Source organism: Pisolithus orientalis (assembly GCF_024613125.1).
Source record: "Pisolithus orientalis strain OTSU chromosome Unknown F5J12scaffold_3, whole genome shotgun sequence".
Taxonomy (NCBI): domain Eukaryota; kingdom Fungi; phylum Basidiomycota; class Agaricomycetes; order Boletales; family Pisolithaceae; genus Pisolithus; species Pisolithus orientalis.
Window position 1 is genome coordinate 1381712 of NW_026260784.1, and position 20654 is coordinate 1402365.

The 20654-nt window shown below is 48.9% G+C and overlaps 11 protein-coding genes across 11 annotated transcripts; 5 read left to right on the forward strand and 6 right to left on the reverse strand.

The window, feature by feature from the left end:
• Positions 1-1194: 1194 nt before the first annotated feature.
• On the reverse strand, positions 1195-2603 carry F5J12DRAFT_888565 (uncharacterized protein; the record flags this gene model as incomplete). The annotated part of the gene is made up of 7 exons (XM_051747261.1): positions 1195-1561; positions 1625-1650; positions 1781-1879; positions 1932-1975; positions 2024-2096; positions 2279-2460; positions 2519-2603. 7 exons carry the CDS (start codon positions 2601-2603, stop codon positions 1195-1197), a joined length of 876 nt encoding a protein of 291 aa, XP_051604342.1.
• A 400-nt stretch (positions 2604-3003) lies between these two features.
• F5J12DRAFT_903151 (fatty acid desaturase-domain-containing protein) lies at positions 3004-4756 on the reverse strand (the record flags this gene model as incomplete). Its single annotated transcript, XM_051748373.1, has 9 exons — positions 3004-3123; positions 3173-3281; positions 3343-3573; positions 3621-3777; positions 3829-3898; positions 3957-4197; positions 4250-4504; positions 4556-4600; positions 4662-4756. The coding sequence occupies 9 exons, from the start codon at positions 4754-4756 to the stop codon at positions 3004-3006; spliced, it is 1323 nt and encodes a 440-aa protein (XP_051604343.1).
• Positions 4757-5144: 388 nt separating this feature from the next.
• Positions 5145-6984, reverse strand: F5J12DRAFT_713639 (kinase-like domain-containing protein; the record flags this gene model as incomplete). Its single annotated transcript, XM_051740849.1, has 5 exons — positions 5145-5849; positions 5906-6231; positions 6291-6525; positions 6585-6859; positions 6915-6984. The coding sequence occupies 5 exons, from the start codon at positions 6982-6984 to the stop codon at positions 5145-5147; spliced, it is 1611 nt and encodes a 536-aa protein (XP_051604344.1).
• A 245-nt stretch (positions 6985-7229) lies between these two features.
• Positions 7230-9789, reverse strand: F5J12DRAFT_713271 (thiamine diphosphate-binding protein; the record flags this gene model as incomplete). Its single annotated transcript, XM_051740824.1, has 15 exons — positions 7230-7458; positions 7510-7529; positions 7578-7695; positions 7744-7818; positions 7869-7965; positions 8013-8250; positions 8300-8440; positions 8489-8797; positions 8849-8963; positions 9019-9118; positions 9169-9212; positions 9270-9347; positions 9393-9446; positions 9540-9577; positions 9634-9789. 15 exons carry the CDS (start codon positions 9787-9789, stop codon positions 7230-7232), a joined length of 1812 nt encoding a protein of 603 aa, XP_051604345.1.
• A 955-nt stretch (positions 9790-10744) lies between these two features.
• F5J12DRAFT_713185 (ribosomal protein S19) lies at positions 10745-11342 on the reverse strand (the record flags this gene model as incomplete). The annotated part of the gene is made up of 3 exons (XM_051740815.1): positions 10745-11055; positions 11116-11258; positions 11320-11342. The coding sequence occupies 3 exons, from the start codon at positions 11340-11342 to the stop codon at positions 10745-10747; spliced, it is 477 nt and encodes a 158-aa protein (XP_051604346.1).
• Positions 11343-11468: 126 nt separating this feature from the next.
• On the forward strand, positions 11469-13052 carry F5J12DRAFT_802703 (CAAX protease self-immunity-domain-containing protein). The gene is made up of 6 exons (XM_051744428.1): positions 11469-11953; positions 12020-12226; positions 12282-12393; positions 12444-12524; positions 12578-12739; positions 12793-13052. Exons 1-6 carry the CDS (start codon positions 11633-11635, stop codon positions 12882-12884), a joined length of 975 nt encoding a protein of 324 aa, XP_051604347.1. The 5' UTR covers positions 11469-11632; the 3' UTR covers positions 12885-13052.
• A 493-nt stretch (positions 13053-13545) lies between these two features.
• F5J12DRAFT_714121 (uncharacterized protein) lies at positions 13546-14397 on the forward strand (the record flags this gene model as incomplete). The annotated part of the gene is made up of 3 exons (XM_051740871.1): positions 13546-13598; positions 13653-13883; positions 13941-14397. The coding sequence occupies 3 exons, from the start codon at positions 13546-13548 to the stop codon at positions 14395-14397; spliced, it is 741 nt and encodes a 246-aa protein (XP_051604348.1).
• Positions 14398-15152: 755 nt separating this feature from the next.
• F5J12DRAFT_888572 (major facilitator superfamily domain-containing protein) lies at positions 15153-16762 on the forward strand (the record flags this gene model as incomplete). Its single annotated transcript, XM_051747262.1, has 6 exons — positions 15153-15470; positions 15533-15696; positions 15747-15835; positions 15886-16113; positions 16174-16540; positions 16603-16762. The coding sequence occupies 6 exons, from the start codon at positions 15153-15155 to the stop codon at positions 16760-16762; spliced, it is 1326 nt and encodes a 441-aa protein (XP_051604349.1).
• Positions 16763-17030: 268 nt separating this feature from the next.
• F5J12DRAFT_918895 (calponin homology domain-containing protein) lies at positions 17031-18138 on the reverse strand (the record flags this gene model as incomplete). Its single annotated transcript, XM_051749235.1, has 5 exons — positions 17031-17294; positions 17348-17669; positions 17734-17771; positions 17829-17935; positions 18015-18138. The coding sequence occupies 5 exons, from the start codon at positions 18136-18138 to the stop codon at positions 17031-17033; spliced, it is 855 nt and encodes a 284-aa protein (XP_051604350.1).
• F5J12DRAFT_308007 (uncharacterized protein) lies at positions 18005-19264 on the forward strand. The gene is made up of 2 exons (XM_051738835.1): positions 18005-18930; positions 18987-19264. The coding sequence occupies exons 1-2, from the start codon at positions 18394-18396 to the stop codon at positions 19014-19016; spliced, it is 567 nt and encodes a 188-aa protein (XP_051604351.1). The 5' UTR covers positions 18005-18393; the 3' UTR covers positions 19017-19264.
• Positions 19058-20024, forward strand: F5J12DRAFT_779830 (uncharacterized protein; the record flags this gene model as incomplete). Its single annotated transcript, XM_051742425.1, has 5 exons — positions 19058-19197; positions 19462-19518; positions 19605-19606; positions 19675-19872; positions 19921-20024. The coding sequence occupies 5 exons, from the start codon at positions 19058-19060 to the stop codon at positions 20022-20024; spliced, it is 501 nt and encodes a 166-aa protein (XP_051604352.1).
• Positions 20025-20654: the final 630 nt, after the last annotated feature.

Here is a 20654-nt window from a genome sequence, read left to right on the forward strand (position 1 = left end):
GTTCAATCGAAGAATTGACACATGTGATTTCCGTTAGAGAGGTTCAGAGTAGGCTGCAGTCGTACACGGCCTTTCAACCCCGTAGACACATGCAAGATAACGCTAATGGGTGCTACGTGTCAGATGCAATGACGGATTGTGGCCAGGTACTAAGGCATGCAGTTTGTACTATCATTTAACTGAAGTTGCAAAGATATTCAGTAACACTCAGATACTGTCTGATTTATTTGTTATTTTGCAATCGGCACAAGACTGATAGAAAGACGGAACTCTCAGCTACCTGCTGATACCTTACAGCTACTGCAGGACGATAGACCAGATCCGTGCAGCTTTAGTTGTAGAGCTGAGTGAAGTGAGCCAAATAATGCCAGTCAGTCATGTGAAAACGGGTTGATAGAGTTGCCGTGAGGTGAACTAAACTGAATTGAGGCAGATTAGCCGACCGGTTCAACTCACTTCGGGTGGCAACTTTGTCCGAGTCGCGACGTGTCTGGTACTATACACATATGCCTGGTTCATTAAGCCAAAGACCACAGGCAGATTACTGTTTGGACACTGGTATGTGTTGTTGTAGATTACTTGAGTCAATGCATGACCTACTTGTTTGCAGAAAGCTGCTGAAGTTCGTCCAAAGCACTAGTTGCCATCAACTTACCAACAGCCCAAGCAGTGACTGCATTAGATATGGTATAATCTCGCTCATTAGAAATGGGATCAGTCGTGAACGTCAGTCGGTCTTGCTTGTAGGCAAATTTGAGTTCTTGTAATGCTTCAAGTGTGACCGGAGCCAGTGCTGCGCTCGCGGAAACAACCTACGAGGTCTCACAACTGAGGATATAATATTAGTCTATACATTGAATTGTTGTTGGGATCGATGGCAAGCACCCAAAATTTTGCCTTGGTCAAGGCTCGTAAGTTATAACTGTGAATGCATACTTGTTCTTCTATACACAGGAGACATATACTAGCCAGGAGTAGGCTATCACACAGACTCCGGACAGACCTCGGAGACGAACAGAGTGCAATTCATCCCAGTTCGGATGTATCGAAGTTCAACAGCAACACTACAAGCAGCTGAGTGGGTCTACGACTCCGCGCAGAGGTAAATTTATAGCGGGGCATGACAGGAAGAAGCAGGTTCTGTATGTCATGGGGTAGTGCTAGATGGTAACAAGAATATTTGGTATCATACCTCTATAGCTTGGCTTTCGGTCGCACCCTTCTGCTCATCTCTGCAATAGTATCCTCTGCCTCCTTCTCTATCCCCTTGAGCAGTTCTTCGCAACTTGGTATATCCTTGGTGAGGGCTAACACAACACCAGCACTCCATATACCGTATTCCGGGTCCCCGTTCTCGTATACAAGTTTACCTCGTGTACCAGACACCAAATCGCGAAGCTCCGGAAACTGAGCACCGCCATCTCTATGTTCCATAGCGACGACGTCCGTAGCGATCGCATTCTTGAAAACACGAGCAGTGTTCTTGAGGGTGCGAAAGATATGTATTGTATCTTGTTCAGTCGCCTTCACGATCGTGTCCTTAATGTTTTGATGAATTGGACTGGAAAGTAATAATGTCGACTTCCATTGTCTACAAGGGTGGATCACAGGACCAGCGACATACCTCGATGGTGCACATGAAACGCGTACCTAATTATACGATGATCGACTAGATCAGGTCTGGAACATCAGGCTATAGTTATTCACCCATGTTCACACCCTGAAGTCAAGTCCCCTGACTAAGGTCACTGAGACAACGAGTGCTAAGAGTAAAACGTACAGCAGCACCGAGCGCAAGGGCAGCAGCTAGTCCACGGCCATTAGCAATTCCACCGGAGGCAGTATATGGTATCTTCAGTTCCTGAGCTGCCCTCGCTAGCTGCCAGGGTATGTAAGTTTTGATGACAACCTCGGAAGACGCTTCAAGTTACCAAAACGAGGCCACCAATGTCATCGTCTCCTGGATAGCCGGCGCCTTGGTGGACATAATCAGCTTGTCATGTGCACGAGCGAAACAACATACATTCGAAGCCGTCAATACTGAGCACGTCGACACCCATACGTTCTGCGGACTGGTAACGAGAGGGAAGGGAGCTCTAACATGCAAGTCGAGAGGCTTAAATTCTGCGAACCTTTGCGTGTCTGATACTCGTACACTTGTGTATGACTATACACCCATGTAATTTGAAGTACTCAATAAGTTTGCCGGCTGTGTGTGTCAAGGTTAGTGGTGTGCTGTGATCCGTCGGCTCTACTACTGCATGCGATTGTTGCCTACTGTCTCGAAGATTCGAACGCCTTCCTCTACAGCAGCGCGGGCATAACCCTCATAGTCCGGAGGATTGATGGTGGGCAGTAGGGTGATATTGACGCCGAACGGCTTGTCTGTAGCAGCTCTCGTTTCGCGGATGGCAACGCGAAGCGCCTCCGGGGTAGGCTGCGTGAGGGCGGTGAGGATCCCTGTTCCCCAACTGTTCATTCAAACCGGCTCTAGACGACACGACAATGGTGAACGCACCCAGCCCTCCGGCATTGGAGACTGCTGCTGCAAGCGGTGGTTTGCCAACCCTATTGACATCCAGCTCAGCAACTTGTTCAGGCATCAAAATGCGAGATCCACACCATTGCATTCCACCCTGAACAACCGGGCTACGCTAAGATTAAAAATCTCGTTGTGTCTGGTGGAAGCCGCGGACTCACATGCGAATGCGAAGTAATTCGGTCAACGCTGTCGTTATCATCTAGAGAAGACTCTAGGGTTCAACGTTCCAGCTTGTAAGTGCGCGGGTGGTAGCGGAAGCAGCGAAAGTGTCATGGAACAGCCAGGGATTCCATTGTCCAGCGTTGTTCCGAAAATCGAAGAACCGAGTACTACGGAGATGAAAACTTATAATTAAGGTTAGGATACGTAGGAGCTCCATCCACTCTATCATCTACGTGACGCTCTAGGGAAGCGGGTATGTGAAACATGGACAATAGCTAAACGAGAATGCGAAACGCCCTCTAGAGTTTCTCGATTTCAACACCAGAATCACTTGCATTACCGTCATTGAACTTGGGCCGGCTAGCAGCCAATCCGTGGGCGTTCTTGTAAAAGATGACATTACCCTCATCCTCCACGAACTATGCTAGTGGTTAGAACCACTTCCCCATAAGAACGAAAAGGCTGTACCTTGCATTCCTTGAACACGCGGTAGACCTCCCTCCACCCACCAGGGGCACCCTGAAGCACAAGCCCGGCTTGTTCCAGGCGCTTGTGGAGCGCAGCAGAAGCTTCCCAACTACAAAACAGACCCAACCAGTGAGTACGTTTAGGTGGTCTGTTACCACGAAGGAACATACGCATTATAGTGTGGGATCTTGCTGGACACGTGATGCAAGACATGGGTTTCCGAAATTCCATGAGTTGCGTGGGCCCCAATCCAAGCCATAATAGAGCCACAATCACCAAGGAGGTTGCGATCTAAAGTAGCAAGGGCACCGCGGACGAAAGTGAATTCAGGAGCGCGGTAGTGGGGAAGAAGGGGGTCGGTATGTTGGAGGAATGTGATCAAAACCAACCAGTGATTGACCCTTGTCCAGTCGTCAGCAGGGAGCAAGGGGAGAAATGATAAACGCACCAGAGGTAAGGGACGAGATAAAGGCGGAATACGGTTACGAAGCCGTATGTGCTAATTGCAGCAGCTACGGCACCAAGCCAAAGCAAGACTCCAATGTCCGATAAGATAACCGCACCGTACTGATGAGGCGCAAAGATAACTGCCTTCGGGTTGAAGTCTAAGCAAGGTTAGATGAGGACGAAGCCTGCGAGGATGTAGGGCTACTCACGGCTGGTACCCTTGGGATAGCGTTTCTGACCGGAAGCATTGCGGATCAGGTAAGCTGGCCATCCCCCGAGCTAAGACAGCATATCAGAACGAACGACTTCCATGGTGGGGTTATGGTAGCTAACTGACCAGATAACTAGCGGAGCCAAGCAAAGCACCAATTGGGGAATCACCGACGGCCTCCCAGAGCTCCCGTTTGACTTCGTCGCTAACACTGGAGCCCAATATATCTTCCTTCGTCGGGTTCAAGGCAGGTAAGCCAAGTTGTGAACGCGTTTTAGGCACGAAGACTTGGTCTTGAGTCATATGACCAGTTGAGGCATGGTGCTTGGCGTGACTGATTCTCCAAGAATGGTATGGAACACCCAATCTGGAATTCGTGTCAAACACGTGATTGACGATCACGAAAGAAAAACGCGTACGCGGAGTGAAGCACCCATCCAACGCTGTTGTTAACAAACTTGGATTCGGAGAACGCCTGGTGGCCACATTCATGCGCAATAACCCAGATACCCGTTGCGAACAAACCCGTCCAAAACCCGTACAACGCCCAAACGGAGAAGCGAATAGCAGAATAAAGGGAGGCGTAGGGCAGGCTTAGATACTCCGGCGTAATCAAGGCATCGAGATAGTTGGCAGCTTTATAAGTAAGGCCAATCACAAAGCAGTCCCATGCACTGTCCAAAGGCGCGTCAGATAATGGAAGCCAAGTGAAACTGCCAACGTACATGTACGTGGACGACCGAAGAGCCGACCGTTTGAAGCAATGTGAACTAGAAAACGGCAGTGAAGTTAGTGAGCCGTCCGCCCTTGGAGTATCAGGCAAACACTTGCGGAATGGAACTGAGTAGGTCTTTAATGGTGAGATCAGGTATAATGACCTCGTTCTGCTTGACAGTCGTCACACCGCTTGTCGGCTGGGTACCCATGATAGTCGTGGTCGTCGTGTCAAGGAATTTGCTCCAGTTCCTAGACCGGGAAAGAAAAGAAAAAAAGACGTGAGCTGAGTATTTTTACACAGGATGTCAGGCCTTTTATTGGGGGAAGCGGACTTGGCCGAATTAAATCACACGTGCTTGGCGAGAATTTTCATCTGGGGCTACCTCGTGTATAAGAGAGGCTCCCACCTGCAGGGTAACTATCATGGCTGCCGTGCATCAACTAGGACGCCAGAGCGCGCAATTCAGATAACAACGGCGGATGAAGATTGCGATGTACAGGTATCAAGGACTGATTATCAGATTCGGGTGTAAATAGAAAAGGTCTATGACTGGAGTCGGCGTAGGATGGCAGCACCGGATGAAGTACTGAATAAGTCTACTGCAGCATCTTCAAGCGAACGGCGAGACCGTCGAGAAAAGCAAATCCGTCCTTCGTTATTGTCCGTGTACTACTCTTATTTGTCACCACTCCAAAGTCTGCGACCAGCTTGGCTAGCATTCGGTTACTTTGGGCGGTTGCTACTTCCCTACGGAGTCTTGCAACCACACCCAATTTCACGTGGGCAGGCTGACTTCCTCCCGAGGCTTCTTCAACAGAGCTGCGAGTCCGCATCGGTTGCGCAAAAACCGAAGGGTCGGCGAGTTGTTTGTACAATGCGTCTAAAAATGCAAAGCCCTCTCGTGTTAGCGTCTTCGAACCTGTCTCCTTGAGGAATATGCTGAATTCGGCAATGACGCTGGACAGCATCACATTGTTGGTAGCGTCAAGTACAGAAAGCCTCAGCTTTTCGAGTCGGGTTGCCTTCTTAACACGAACAGGAGTTCGAAGGATCATTTTTTTGGGGGGACTTGGTTCGGTACTGCCGCCTGACGCATCGCCACTGAGATCAATAACCTCCGTTTTCTTCTCGAAACCTTGGGGCGGCTTATCCAGTTGCGGTGGGCAATTGTTCGTGCGCTCTGCGAGGATTGGCCTGTTATTAAGTTTGAGTTTGGCTAGATCATGCAAGACGTTCTCCATCTCTGATGGAGTGACCGCAGGTCGAGGAGGATCTAAACTGCGCAGCTGAGCGGGTTTCGTCTGATAAAATCATGATGAGGTTGATTATCTGTTGATGAACTGGCATAGCGACATACCTGAAGTGGGGGTGGTGGCCATATGAACTTATCAATGTCTGTGAACCCATTTTCACGTGCGAGTTCTCGAAACTCATCAATCCACCGCTCATAATCGGGCTGATCAGAAAACTTCAATCGACGACAGTATCTCAGAAACTCCTCGAACTCCGAGGACATGCCACGACAGAGGTCTTCCGGCCTAGCAGCTTCCTTGGCACACTTGATACGGCGGTGCTGTTCTTCTGTCTTGGGCACTCCGTTCCGTGTCCACGGAAGTCCCCCCGGTGTGAGCAGATGTATGAACATCAGCGCAGCTGCCTCCAGATCGTCCCTCCGCGAAGGTACTAAGATGTGATCATGGATACTCCTGATTGACAAATTGGATGAAACTGAGGATACTGACCCTTCCCTTTACAATGGACACCGACCGAAGTAAACCAGTAGTTGCCAAGAAACTCTCTCTTAACTTTGGAGTCTGGAATATGTCGACGGCTGTAAGGATCAATGTATCGCTTTGAGAACCCAAAGTCGATCATGTAAATCGTGGTTTCGTTAGGGGGGCGGCCCACAACACAATTCCCGAGCTGAATATCGCGGTGTAGGACCTCGCGATTGTGCATTGTCTGAAGACGTATAATCTGCCACACCAGTAAATCAGGATCGTCACGAGATCCACACAAGGAAGACTACTTGCCACTTGTATAGCTATCGAACACACGCTCCGCAGGTCCATAGCTCTTTTCCCACCTTTTCTATAAATATTCTCCAAGCTTGCCCCCAACAAGCTAATGACAAGGTAGTGCCATTTGCCTTGTACACCAGAAGCCCACAGCGTAGGCATACCCTCGGCTCCTTGAAGCAGAGGATAGATGTACTCTTCGTAACGGTTTGTGGGACATTCGTGGTTCACATCTTGGACCTTCAGCGCGACGCAATCACCGGTATAAACGTTGAAGGCACGGAAGATGGAGCCTAGAGGCGACTCCCATAAGTAATGTTGTAGACAGTCGAGGAATCGACTGCTAACCCGAGTAACCGGAACCCAGAAGTTCATCTAACCAGTAGTTCCCCAGTCTCCGGGGAATGTTGTTGCTCATGGTGTCAAGAGGTTTACCTTTACCGTAGTGTACTTGCCACGTCGCAATCGCCCGTGGAGGATAGTAGGGCCACACTCAGCGGATGCTTCAATTATCTAAAGTTGAAACGCGTGTTCAAGGGAACGCGTTCATCACGTGGTCGTCTACACGATTCAACCGTACACAGCTAAACCTAGGGACGAGTAAAACCACTACGACGCACTTGACATGTATCTTACATACAGCTTACAACTTTCAAACTACACTTACTGCGAAGATTTCTGGGTAGACAACATGGACAGGGCAGACCCTGCCTCCAGCGCGCGAGGCGTGTCATATTTATCCATGATGACCTCGACGAGTTGAATCTTGTCGGCCTTTGCAAATTCAGGGTCCTCCAGGAGTCTGTTGAGACTAGCTTTATCGCGAACAGTGAAAGACCTGGAAGCGGTGCCGTCGATGTCTCCGAAAGTCGTCAGAAGAGAAGTGTATTTCCTGCAAGGCACACGTTCAGCAAGTCATTGCGTGCTCAACGAACGAACTCACCATGTAGCAATGTCATTGTACTTCCTGTTGCAATATGGGCATCGAGAAGCACGATATCGTGGGCAGACGTACCTATACATTCCATGGAGACGCCTCTCTACATTATAGCCCTCGTTGTTGATAACGAAGATGATGGGCGTGACCCCGTAGCGGATCATGGTTGACAGCTCCTGGGCGGTAAGTTGCCTTGGAGTATTTCAACAAACCTGTCTACCGCAGGTAAGCAGGACGTACAGACTGCCATCCCCCACAAACAGGATAACTCGGCCCAACTTGAGATCACGAGCAGCGATAGCAGCGCCGAGGAGGCTTCCTGTAGCAGGAGTTTAATTTCGCCGAGAGAAAGAAGTAACCATGACCTACCAACGGTCCAACCGATGCTGCCATACAAGACCTGGCTTAGGAAAATGGCGTTGTCGGGCAGTGGAATATCAAAGAGACCAAAGCTTGAAGTACCTGGATGACAGTTAGATTGATGTCGAATCCATCATTTACAGCCTCACCAGTCTCAGCAATGATGATATCTTTCTCCTTAAAGAACTGCCCAACGCGGGGCCAAAGATAAGCATGTGAAATTCTTGTGTCAGCCTCTTGCGGGATCACCAGTTTATAATGCGGCACTATCACTCGATCAGCGCCCTTGCGATATTCTTTTAATCGAGCTGTGAGTTTCGGGAGCAGAAGTTTCATCCCAATCCCCGGAAATTGCGCGTAGCGCACAAGTGTGTGGTCGGAATGCAACTGCAACACAATTGAGTCCCTGAATAAGATCATCATGCTCCTTCCTGACCTCGACAGTATGGGTTGGCGGAATACTGTAGGTAAACATGCCCGTGTTGAAGTCCGACTTCAGAGCGCCGATAGAGAGTATCAATTTGGCCTTCTCAATCCTATCTTTAATTCCCGGATCAGTCAGAGACCCCATGTAGATCTGAGCATCATAAGCATATCACAAGTAGGGGACTCGGACACCACTCACGCCCCCATAGCACTCGTGTTGTTCGCTGACGGCAGTTTTGCCCATTGGCGCTGCGAATACAGGGAAACCAGTCTTGTTAACTAGGTCCAGGACCTCTTCGCGGACTCCATAACGAATGGTACAAGCATCGACAAGAATGATAACATCCTGACCTGCTTCTTCGATACGTTTAACGATCGAGTCTATGACGTACGCCTCCACCTCGGGATCATTTAGCGGGGGGCTACGCAGAAGCGGCACCGTGAGACGTTTTGCTGGAATCTTCTCTCCTACGAGATCGAATGGTATGGTAAGGTAGACAGGACGAGACTTGGTGCGCGGTCAAAATACTTAGCTTACCGGAAACTACGGTGCACTTACGCGAGTTATACACTCAGTGAGAACTCGGTCAATTTCTGCTGGTGCATTGACCTTCATCATCAACGACGCTTGGGCGAGTGTGACTTGCTGGGCAGCCTTCATATATGCTTCAAACCTATGCAGTGCCAAAACAAATACATAAAATGCTCCCGGTGAACCACAGACCATACCTGCCATCTCCAAGCGTATGGTGAAGTAATGGCCGAGTCTTCAACTGCAGGGTGCTTGGGACACCGACAATGTGTACCACAGGAACCATTTCGGAGAATGCTGATCGAAGAGTTGAACGTTTTCGCGTTGCGCATGCGATTACAACCCACCTCCTGCTATGCCATTGATGGCGCTTAATTCACCAACACCGAAGCTAGGAATATCTAATTGGTGACCCGTGGCAAGTAAGCGGTGAGGGAAAAGAACCAACGTTGTAACGACAACCCCTACACTATGTTGTTTGATTCTGGCGTAACCGTCGGCCGCATACGCAGCATTAAGCTCGTTGCTGGAATGCTAAGAAAGTCTCCATCGACACGATGGACATACCTACCAATTTCCAACCCATTGGATTCTGGGGTGGTCTTCGATGTAATCCTGGTTGCCGCTTGGTTAGTGGGGGAAATACGACGTCGTTTCAAGTCGTACCAAAAATGCTGCGGGACGTAAGCGCGGAGGAATGTCGATGTAAAGCATTCACTTACGCATGTTGAAGTCTCCGGGAACACCAAAGATAGACTAAACACATAGCTCTTTGAATGCACCGTCTGCGAGGTGAGTAGCCAGCCACCTACAGTGACGCCAAGTTGTTCCAATCTCGTCAGGAGGTAATCGGAAACAGTGATGAGATCTCCTTCTTGTGTTGCTAGCTCATGCTGGACTGTGACGGTCTGTAGGTTGTGATGAAGTCTGTCGACCTGAGCCTGAAGGTCGTTTACTGTAGCGCTCATGTTGTCTGCGGATTGCTGGATGTGAGAACGAGAACAATCCAAAGATAACAGTATAGAAAGAAGCATATATACCTGCGCATGCCGAGCGCACAGGGTGACGATGTCAATGACGACATCCTGCCTGGTATGTCAGTCGACGTGGTTTGCACTCCTCATATGGAAGACTCGTCGACCCAGACCGTCAAGGACTCGTCTTTTTCCTGGCTCGGAATCAATCAAGCCCAGGGCCAGGCCAAGTGAGTCGTCTCTTGCCCCTGAGAACGGTATTTGTTCATTCACCGCTGTGGTAATAACGGGCCGCCGTTTCTTATCTGACACTTGTTTTGGTAACGTCGACCGGTCTCAGACGGCCTTCGTGTGTGCTTTGACTATTGCATTCGACTCAGGACTTCACAGGCCTTCCGAGTTAGGCCAGGAAAAACCGTGATCAAACAATCAGTCTTGTATTCAGACCAGATAACACGCACATTGGTTCAAGAGCACATAGTCAAACCCGACTCACGAATGCACCCGATTATCACTGTTCTTCGGCTCTGACTCACCAACAAATTCGCCAGTTGATCTGTGAATGATCGGGTCCCAAAATGTTGCATTCTCCGACTGCTCGCTCTGCACGTCCTTAAAGCCTTATCGAACCTCGCGAACTCATTAAAAACAAGCTGATCGGTAGTCCGGATAAAAGGTTATACGGATGCCTGATCAGGTTTTTCCCTGATTCACGCAAAATACACGTCAAAAACCGGATGGAGAATAATGCTTTTAGGTCACGCTGAAGGGTACTCTAACGGCGTTGTGCGAGCGCAGGCAGGAATGCTAGATAGATTCATGGAGTGCCATATTTTTGAAGATCGCATGCAGCATACCGTATGTCATGTAAACATCAATGAGCGAGCACCGCTGGGGAGCATGCAATGGAGAAGCAAGAGGGTGCGCTGGAGCAAGTGGGATACAACGTTTATTCCTCCTCCTCTTCCTCCTCCTCTTCGCCCTCTTCTTCGTCTTCGTCTTCCCTAGCAGCCTCAACGACAGCCGTCGCAATCCGATCCAAGTCTCGTTGACCATCCTGGCTAATTCTCCGACCGCCGTTGTCGGTTTGTTCGAGCACGCCGATTTTCTCGAGTGCTTGACAGACTTTCCGTTGGACGGAGGCAGAAGCCGGCGCGTGGTGTGATGGGCGGTTTCCGCGCCTGTTGCGGCCGCCGTGAAGTTTTGTCAGGGCGCCAATGCCGACGTCCTTACGGAGGTATATGTGCCGTGCAACGGCAGCTGTATTGGTTGATCGCAGTCTTAGCAGGGCCTCACGCATATAAAACGGGTAGGTTTTACCTGCACGAATGTAGAACCAGTCGGGATCATATGGTGCCAATTCCTTGTATGAACCGGTCTTGACGAGATCGACCCATGTTGGCACCTCGAGCTTGCCGGACCGCTTGAGGTGGGATGCGTATGCAGTGATAAAATCGTCCGCGCTGCATGCCAACGAGATCGGAGTCACTGATTTGAATTTGGTTGCTAATGACATCAACAAACCTGATATCTCTTACTCCTGGCATGGTGAAGAAGGGGGGCAGCGAGGCAGCGTTGGAGCGCGACGTAGGGCGTGTGTACAAGGAATTTAGAGTTTGCGGGGGAGTTTGAATCTGAGCGGGACTCTATGCAGTTCTTTGCTTAGTCATCACTGACCCCTGTCTGCGCAACCACGTCGTGTTCCGTGTTTCCAAGACACCGTCGCCAGCTGCAGCACACGGCAGCACGCCAACGGCGCTGTTGTCTTGTTCACAAAGGGCTCGTGCCACCGCCACAGGCCTTTGCTAACGCACGCGTTTCATGAAACTCTTTCATTATGTCTTTCGCGTTGCAGCAAGCTGGGGTGGTTTCTAGGCTTTCCAATTCGTTGGGTGTCTCCTCCGCTCACGCGTTGGCTGCGGTCTACACGACTTTGTATGTCGGCTCGATCTACCTGTCGAAAGGCGCCCGACTGTCGTTCTCCAAAGCCAAAGCGTACATCGACTTTGGTTACTCCAGGCCCAAGGAGATGCGCGAACGCTGGAGGGATGACCCGGACGTCATCCGGGCCCGTTTGGTTGCTGTCAGCATTGCAACCATCATTTGTTGTGTTATGGCGGCTGATCCCGTGAGAGAGATCGCAGGGAACGAGCTTGACGTATGTTTCTCCAGCCAAGTGCCGCAGCACTCTCTTAGACGTTGACTGGATGGAATTGTATCGCAGCGTGTTACCCTACTTCGTTTGACACTGTCACATCTGGGCATCACTTTCTCTGGTCTCCTTCCTTTCCTTGTGACGCCAGTCTTGTACCTGGGACCTCTCTACTCTCGCTTCCTGGTGGGGACCCTGCCATTTCAAAGGAATTGGACGTATGAGGACGATTTCGTTTCTGTTGTCTTTTCAGTCACTGGTATAAGGAACTATGTGGTTGTGGGTATACGGATCTTTCACCATTCCCAGACCTACCAACTGGTCACTCCAACAGGCTCCGATCACAGAGGAAGTCGTATTCAGAGCATGTGTCCTCAGTGCATATCACTTGGCGAATGCATCCAAAGCACGTATGATCTTGCTGAGTCCGTTGGCTTTCGGCGCGGGTAAAGTGTGCGAATGGCCAAGTATACATGTGCTGACCTTGCTGGAACAGCCCACATCCATCATGCATGGGAAACCTACAATAGGTATGGTCGTAGCCCTGCAGCTTTGAAGCGCGCTGCTATCGGAACAGGTGTGCTTCACCACCTTTTGGTAATTCCGCCTCATGACCTTGATCCACGGTAGCCTTCCAGTTCGCCTACACGACCCTCTTCGGGTTCTATTGCTCATATCTCTTTCTTCGCACTGGTTCTGTCTTACCTCCGATCGCAGCCCATGTGTTTTGCAATGTGATGGGTGTTCCACAACCTGGCTATGATATTGGCCAGAGACCTGACCGGAAATTAGGTACTGTTCGCTGCCACTGGTAACTGCCGCTCTAAGTGCTAATTTAATAGCAGCCATTATCCTGGCGTATCTTTCCGGTATATCTTTATTCGTGTATGTGCTCCAAAGGTGGACATACACCGAGGAAAGTTTGTTTTGGAGTTAGGAAACACCTTGGGGTTTGCAGCTTTGACCTTTGCTTCGGTTGTTGGTGCCTGATTACGGCGACAGTATGGGATGAGTTTGGAAGGTCATTGTTTTTTCTTGGGATAGAATGTCACACAATACCATGAGGAATAAATATCCTACTATGCAGGTGATGCAAAAGGAGATTTATCGAGCATGCCGCGGTCGGTTGTATCTGCACGACGGTTATAAGAAAATGACAGGGCTGAAGGCATTTGCGTCTATCGCAGGTACTTTGAAGTAGACTAAGCGTGATGCATGACATGCCACCAGACGAACGAGCTGTGTTGAATATTAAAGTAATGTGCCAATGCAAGTATCTGGAAGTAAGAAGGCCTGGAGCTGTATCGTATGCTAGATCAGTTATGAATGCACGCCAACCGCGATATTCGGAAAAATTGCAGCATCAGGATTCTCCAGGATGGCAGGGCGTTGTATGTAATTCTCTCGGTGGCAGGTCCGAGGGATCTGGGACTGCCAGGAGATTGGAAGGTGGCAGGCTGAAGCCATTCATGCACAAGCCAGCGGTCGATGGTCGGACTCTTCGCCATTTTTGGTTGGCAAGCCTCCGCCGCGCACGTGACTGTAAGAAGGTATCTTGAAGGACTCACTGGTTTGCAGGCTTGTACTAAGGAGCTAGGATGCCCCACAAACGTGCCAAACGGTCTACGAGGGAAAGCCAGAGAGTACTACGGTGCGCATTATTGCCCGCCGCTTCTATTCTACTCACAATTATTTATTTTTTTAGAGGTATCGACTTAGCCCCCGAAACCTCTCTTGCTCGGGAGACAATCCCGAAATCGGTCTCTCGCGTCCTTGATGCCGCTAGGATCAGGCAAGAATATAGGGAGAAGAAACGGAAACTTGATGGGTGCGAGGATGGCCCAGCACGGAAGAGAAAGCATCATGATGGCAGTGATCAGGGCGCCAACGGCACACCGAAGATCAGACCCGGAGAAACGATCACGAGTTTCAACAGGTGATTGCTGTCCCTACCGTCATTGTCGGTGTTATCTTATTGGCTGATGCGCTGCAGGCGAGTGGAACAATCAATGATTCCTCATATCAAGATGGCGTTGCGACAGTCGTCTAATCAAGAGCGCAAGGTTCGTAAGCAGGACGCAGCTGGCAGGCCGCAGCCAAGCGCTAGAAAAGAAGAAAGCAAGGAATGTTACAATTCTTCGGATAAGAACGTTCCTCTGCGGCACCCAACAAAAATCACCGGTTTCGCTATCGAACAAGATGGTTCAGCGGAAAAAAGCAAAGAGTTTCCAAAAGCTTCCACCTCAGCTCCGCGGCGCCTGAATGACATAGCTCAAGCACCACCTGAAATTACGAACGTTCCGCGAGGAGCACGTCAGCTGCCGAAGAAAGATAAGTCCTCGGGCGTCTTGAGTATGGCGCAGAAGGTGATGATGGAAGAGGAACGGGAAAGAGCAATTAAGCACTATCGGGAATTGAAGACGAGGCGATTGAGTGGGGTTGTGGCATGAAGCTCTAGCAAGCGGGAGGATGGCTTTTACGGTGAACCCGATAACTAGAGTTCCTCGTGTCGCCGACGGCCTGGTGGTTTCCCAGAGCCGTGGAGCGGGAAAACCCTCTTTGCCCCTATTCGGTTACGTGCTGTAGGTCGACCGCGTGGCCGAGTCATGACCGGAGCCCGAATAAGCCTCGTCTTACCCACCCCAGAACCCAGCCGGTCCACGGCCATCCACTTCTGGGTTCCCGTCTCTATCGGATCTGGTGTGAGCTGTGCCGTCTGAGGCGGGTTCCCTGGCTACGCAATCTAATTCCTTCGATGAACAGTCCTGCCGCCCATTTACTCTTTTGATTGCATTCCATCCTTTCTCATCATTAACCCCACGAGTACCCAGTTAACCCTAGGATGCACTGGATTCCACAATTACAGTAGTATGCGGTGTTTCTCTGCCGCATGCCATCGAAATCTTCACAGTGACGGGGGTTAACGTCCGCTTCGCCCCCCTCCCAGCACGTCCCTATATGAGAGACCACACAGTCATCTCTTTCGTTACTCCGCCATTCACGTACAAGCATCCGAAATACAGGGCGTCTCGTGAACGTTCCAGGGCGCTAAAGGCGACTTGATAACTGTTTCCGGTATGCCAGTAAAAACACCGGAATATAATGGTTCTCACCTATAACCTTGATTTTGGCTTAAATTGCCCCCCCTGGTCAATTCTCTTTTCGTGCATCAGCTAAAACTCCACATCCACTGTAGTTCTATCATATGGCTGATATCGAGAAGCAGTCACCGTCACAAGTCAACAAGTCAAGTCTCGACTCTTCATCCTCTCAGTGCCCTCTTCACCCCAGTTCGCACTCTGCAGAATGCTGCAGTACCCCTCTCTCGGATGCATCCTCGCCACATAACCAGCAAGCGTGGTTAACGGTCGCTGGGTCATTCTTAGCACTGTTCTGCTCCTTCGGTCAGATGATCGCTTTTGGCACATTTCAGTCCTGGTACTCTGGCAACCAACTTTCGTCTATGTCAAGCTTTAACATATCTTGGATCGGTTCATTGCAATTATGCGTTTTCTTTTTCATGGTAAGTCGATTCCACGCCGTTGTGCGGAACGTACTAATCACGCGCTGGTTGGTTTGCGAAAGGGTGGTCCTGTTGGGCGTATATTTGATGCTTGGGGCCCTTCACCACTCTTGATACTGGGCACATTGATTTCGGTGCTTAGTCTTGTCTTCACCAGCGTCGCCTCTCAGTATTATCAGTACCTGTTAGCTCAGGGAGTTCTGTTTGGACTGAGCGTCGCTCTGCTGTGTGTCATCCTTTCCTCGGTGGCACTCCGCAAATCTGAACTACATCTAGCTTCTATCCCTCGGTTTCTTCTGTTGCGACTCACTTTACCAACTATCGTGCTACAGCTATTGGAATTGCCTCGGCTGGATCTGGTCTTGGTTCGCAGCGCAATGGTTACCAGAGGCAGTACTTACTGATGTTTGATCAGGCGGCGTTGTGTACCCGATTATGCTCCGCTTCCTTTTTCGTAAAATTGGTTTTGCTTGGGGGGTCAGGGCTTCGGCACTCCTCTCTGCCGTATCAGGTGCACTGGCAGCATCCACCATCTCTGCTCGACGTGCGGGCAAAACGCGACCATTTTCGCTCCAGGATTTTCAATTAATCAATGATAGACGGTTTCTACTTCTCGTTGTTGGTTCGTTCTTTGTTTGTTTAGGTACGGTCTTCTTAACTTGCCGTGGCGTGTACCAGCTAATTTTTTTTTCTCATCACTCAGGCATCTTTATCCCCTATTTTTATATATCCGATTACACCGAATCCTTGGGCATCAGTTCCGATGTTGCCTTCTACGTATTATCCATAATGAATGCCGGAAGCATACTGGGCCGCATCGCGCCGGCTTGGTTGTCCGACAAGATAGGGCGGTTCAACCTTCTTTGTCCCACGGCATTCTTTTCCGGCTTCATTTGCCTTCTGTTCTGGACGTTCGCCGATAATTTGGCCGCCGTAGCGACTTTTTCTACAATTTACGGCTTTCTATCTGGGGCGTTTGTTTCCGTAGTGACACCTTGCGTTGCCCAGATATCTGACATGGAAGAGATGGGCACGCGCATCGGTGCTCTTTACACTTTTGTGTCTATTCCGTAAGTTCGTCTTGAATGTGTCCACTTTAGACCTGCCTAATTGTCCGCGTACCTCGTTCAAGGGCCTTGACCGGTGGCCCCATTGCTGGCGCACTGCTTCAATCACAAAAAGGATCTTTCGTGGCCGCCATCGCATTCGCTGGATCGAGCATGGTCCTAGGTTCATCGTTCCTGCTAGCTTCAAAACTCAGTATCGACCAACGGTTTTTCCATCGGGTCTGAACCGACGTAAACCACCTCTATAACTTTACGACTTGGAACGGAACTCCGCATTGCTTGCATGACACGACGATTTGGTATCTTAATGTAACTTACTTCCACACCCGAAAGGACCGTATATCATACCTATGACTCGAATATCAAATGAAAGGGAATGCTTCGAACAAGGGCGGCTCAGACCCTGCAAAAACTAGGGAGAACTAACGAAGTAACGAGATCTTGACGGGTACTACGGATTATACGATAGCGCTGAAGGATCACGAACATCTAACTAGAAAGTTTCTTCCTCGTCAACGGCCCCTGCATTGTCTGGAACTTCAAAGCCGTCCTGAAACGCAGTCAGTAAATCGTTGGAGCCGAATTTGACCCCACAAACCTCAGTTGAGTATAGGATCTGCTGAATGGCTTCCAAAGTTTTTAGCCGGGATTCATGATCGCTTGCTGCTGTTTCCTGTTTCTGCTGCGGCGAAAGTTCGATATCACGCTGCGTCGCAAGTTCGATATCACGTTGCACCAAAATTTCGATATCACGAAGCTATGACTATGTTCAAAACGATGGTAGACATTGGTGATTGGATCGCAGCATACCTTTGCAAAGTAAAAGTCCCTTTCCTTCTCTAAGCCCTCCATATGGGCGGTCAATTCTCGGTTTTGCGCTTGGAGGTTCTGGATGACTTCATTCGGTTGAGCGGATCCAGCTCGATGGCCGCTGATGGGCGTTTTTCCTCCAACACGGCCCCCAGTCCCCAGACCCGCAGAAGCGCCGCCGGTTCGAGAACTGGACAGTGGTGCGATCGTGGCGGGGGTATCAGTTGGCGCCCCTCGTCTGCGGGCGACTGGATCGTAACCTTGTCCGCCGTAATTAGAGTCCCAAAAGCGTTTCATCCATTGCAGGAACTCTAGGTTGTCCCTGAGATCGGATAAAATCGTGTTACCAATGTCTGTACTAGTAGAGCACCAAGCAAACCACGCACTGCATTTTGCATTTGACAAGTTTCTCGATGGGTATTGGCTGGAGAGATCATGCATGAGCCAAAACAACGCTGTAAAAGAATTGTCGCAAACACGCCTTGTCGATCTTCCTTGCCTTGAAGACGTTTTGCATCACTTTAAAGTTTGCAACAAATTCGTACTCGTGCTTCGCATTCATCTTGACTTTCGTCATAGGCACGTCCCCTGGCGAAAAATCGACGCGTCAGAAGATGATATTTTATCATAAACAATCAGAAAGAAGATGTTTCCTGGTGGCACGCACCATAGATGGAGTCCAGAATCTGGCAATAGGCACCACCAGTGCCGCATTGCTCGATCTTGGTATAGTTCAGTTGAAGAAGTTCATTAAGCCAAGCTAGTAGGTCTGAACGAGAAACGGCAGTCATGTTTGCGGATCAACGGCCAGATCTCAGGCTCAGAATGAATGAGGAGTTGTGATACGAAGACTGTTGAAGCAGACGACTGTTTTGTCCAAAGAACTAGGCGCCACTTTCAAAACTTAAACCCTGATCCCCGCGTATAGTGGCACGAAACGTCATCAAACCTGCGGTTTTTCATCGAGCAAACATATTGCAGCGACTGACTGCTGTCCGAGTAGGCCAGATTGACCATCACTGGACGTGAATGACGACGGGTGGTGCATGCTCTTGCTTTTCGTGGAGCCAACAACGTCTCTTCTTGCCTCGAGGACAAAAATACTGATTTCATTCAAAGAATTCATGGCCTCCATCTCTAGCAACGCCTTGCCAACTCAGGTCTGCAGGCGAATCGTGCAATGGACCAGGCGCAGTGGCCAAGCAGTCCTATGTCTCACCTGTGAAGCCTTGCAGCAAGAAGCAGAAGTTACAATGTACGAAATCATTATGTCGGGCAACATCCAGATCACGTTTCGCGTCTCCCAAACCGTCCTTTCTAGATTCCGTCTCGGCTTCTGTATTTTCTCTTTCTCTATCTTTCAGGACGGCGGGAGTTGCCAAAGAGTGCTAACAGGGGACCTTTGCAGCGTCATACAGCTGGTCCTGTCCAAGATGGCGCTTTACAGTGTCTCGTCATTCACGACCCCACCCACAGTAATGGTTGGGTATTGGGTGGTGTATCCCACATTCCCTTCCAATTCCAGGAAGCCCGGCTCTTCTTTTACTCAGATTCTAACCTTGTCAGGTTTTTGGAAAGCCAAAGTAAGCTCTAGAATCTTCACATTGTTGATGGCCTAAGCAATGACCCTTCCTTGTAGTTCGAGGTTGGAAGTCTCCCTGAGCTATAAATATTCCATTGAATACTCATTGCTGCAGAATATAACACATCATGTCAGAAAATTCTGACTCCCCCTTCCAATGCTGCCAAATTGGGACATTCTTTGGACCCCTTGCCACTGAGTTGGCTGCATATTCCAAATGCAAGGCAATTGGGGGGGTCATGGTGCTCGGCACACCAGCTGCTTACATGTGACTTGGAATGTTTCAGTTGTGTTGTGAGGCTGTTTCAAGGGCTTGTACAGTGCTTAGTAATATATGTCCAGTTCAGACTCAGACATATTGCTATTGATCAATGTTGTCATCCAATGTGGCTGATTGAATGTGTATTGTCTGTCAAATCTGTATCATCAATCTCTTGTTGTATTCTTTCCATTTAATAGACTGTTGATGGCACTGCATAAGAAATCTGGCTGAACATACAATATTTTGACAGTTGCTGCTGCATCTGCCCAGGTCCAGTACAAGTTTTGTCATCAATTTTTCTCTCCTCATGGCATATGGCTGCATACAGTGAGCTGTGCTTGGAAGAAAGTTAGGCAAACATACAATGATGAGTATGCAAATGCCACTGCAGAGGTGATTGAGCTTTAGCATAGAGGTTAGTCACTCTATTGTGTTTTGATCACTCTGACCATCATAATACTAACACTATATTGGTGCCTGTAGAGTGCAAGAAGTGGGAACATCACAAGCAGAAGCAGTTGCAGCTGGATGATGCTAGTGTGACATTTTGCAACATTCCACTGTCTCTGCATGTCCCTGAGTCTGCTACTAGTGTGGTCTTTGCTGGGGTTTTGGTTGATGATGTCCAAGATGGCTTTTGTCCAGCGGATGTGATGGGTGTTGGAGGGGAATCAAGGCAATGTACATGTTCTACTTTGTTTTGTCTTGACTGGCTGACTCAGTATTCAGGTTCAGGTTCTGATACCTCCATGGCAAGTGTCCCTGCCAGAGCTTCCCTTGAAGAGTCACTGACACAGCAAGCATTTTACAATTTTCTTTGCACAAACATGTGAAAAAAAATTCTTTTAAAAGATACTCTATTCTATCACATGCTCTCTGCTTGAACAAGTGGAAATAATCTTATGTATTGAATGGCTTTTCTGACAGGAAACATGGCACAGTAGATTTCCAATGTTTTGCTGGTGAAAAACAATTACTATGACTGACCACCAAAAACCAAAAACAATCATCAAAAAAAATATTAGTACTGTTTTCTGCATGTTATGTAATTGATTAATCAAATGTTGTAACATGAAATAATTTAAACACACTAGTCATTAGAGAATGTGTGATGTTACACAGAACATCACAAGTAAATGATAAATGTTTTGTATGTGATAATACTAATAACCTTTAACCAAGTCTTTCAATGTTGACCCACAAAACATCAGACTATTGGCCAATGTTTACTTCATAAACATGACATTTAAAACAATATTTGTTATGTGCAAAAACATGCTACTGAGATTCCATATTAACATGCTAAATATTTTTGATCAAATCACACTGATTTGTCTCCCAGAGAACATGATAAATAAAGAGTGTATTAAAGTGTCCTTTGTACCACAGAACATGATAAGTGGCATCTGTAACCATCAATGCTATCACTGCTTGTCCTTGCTCAACCACCCCATCACATGCTG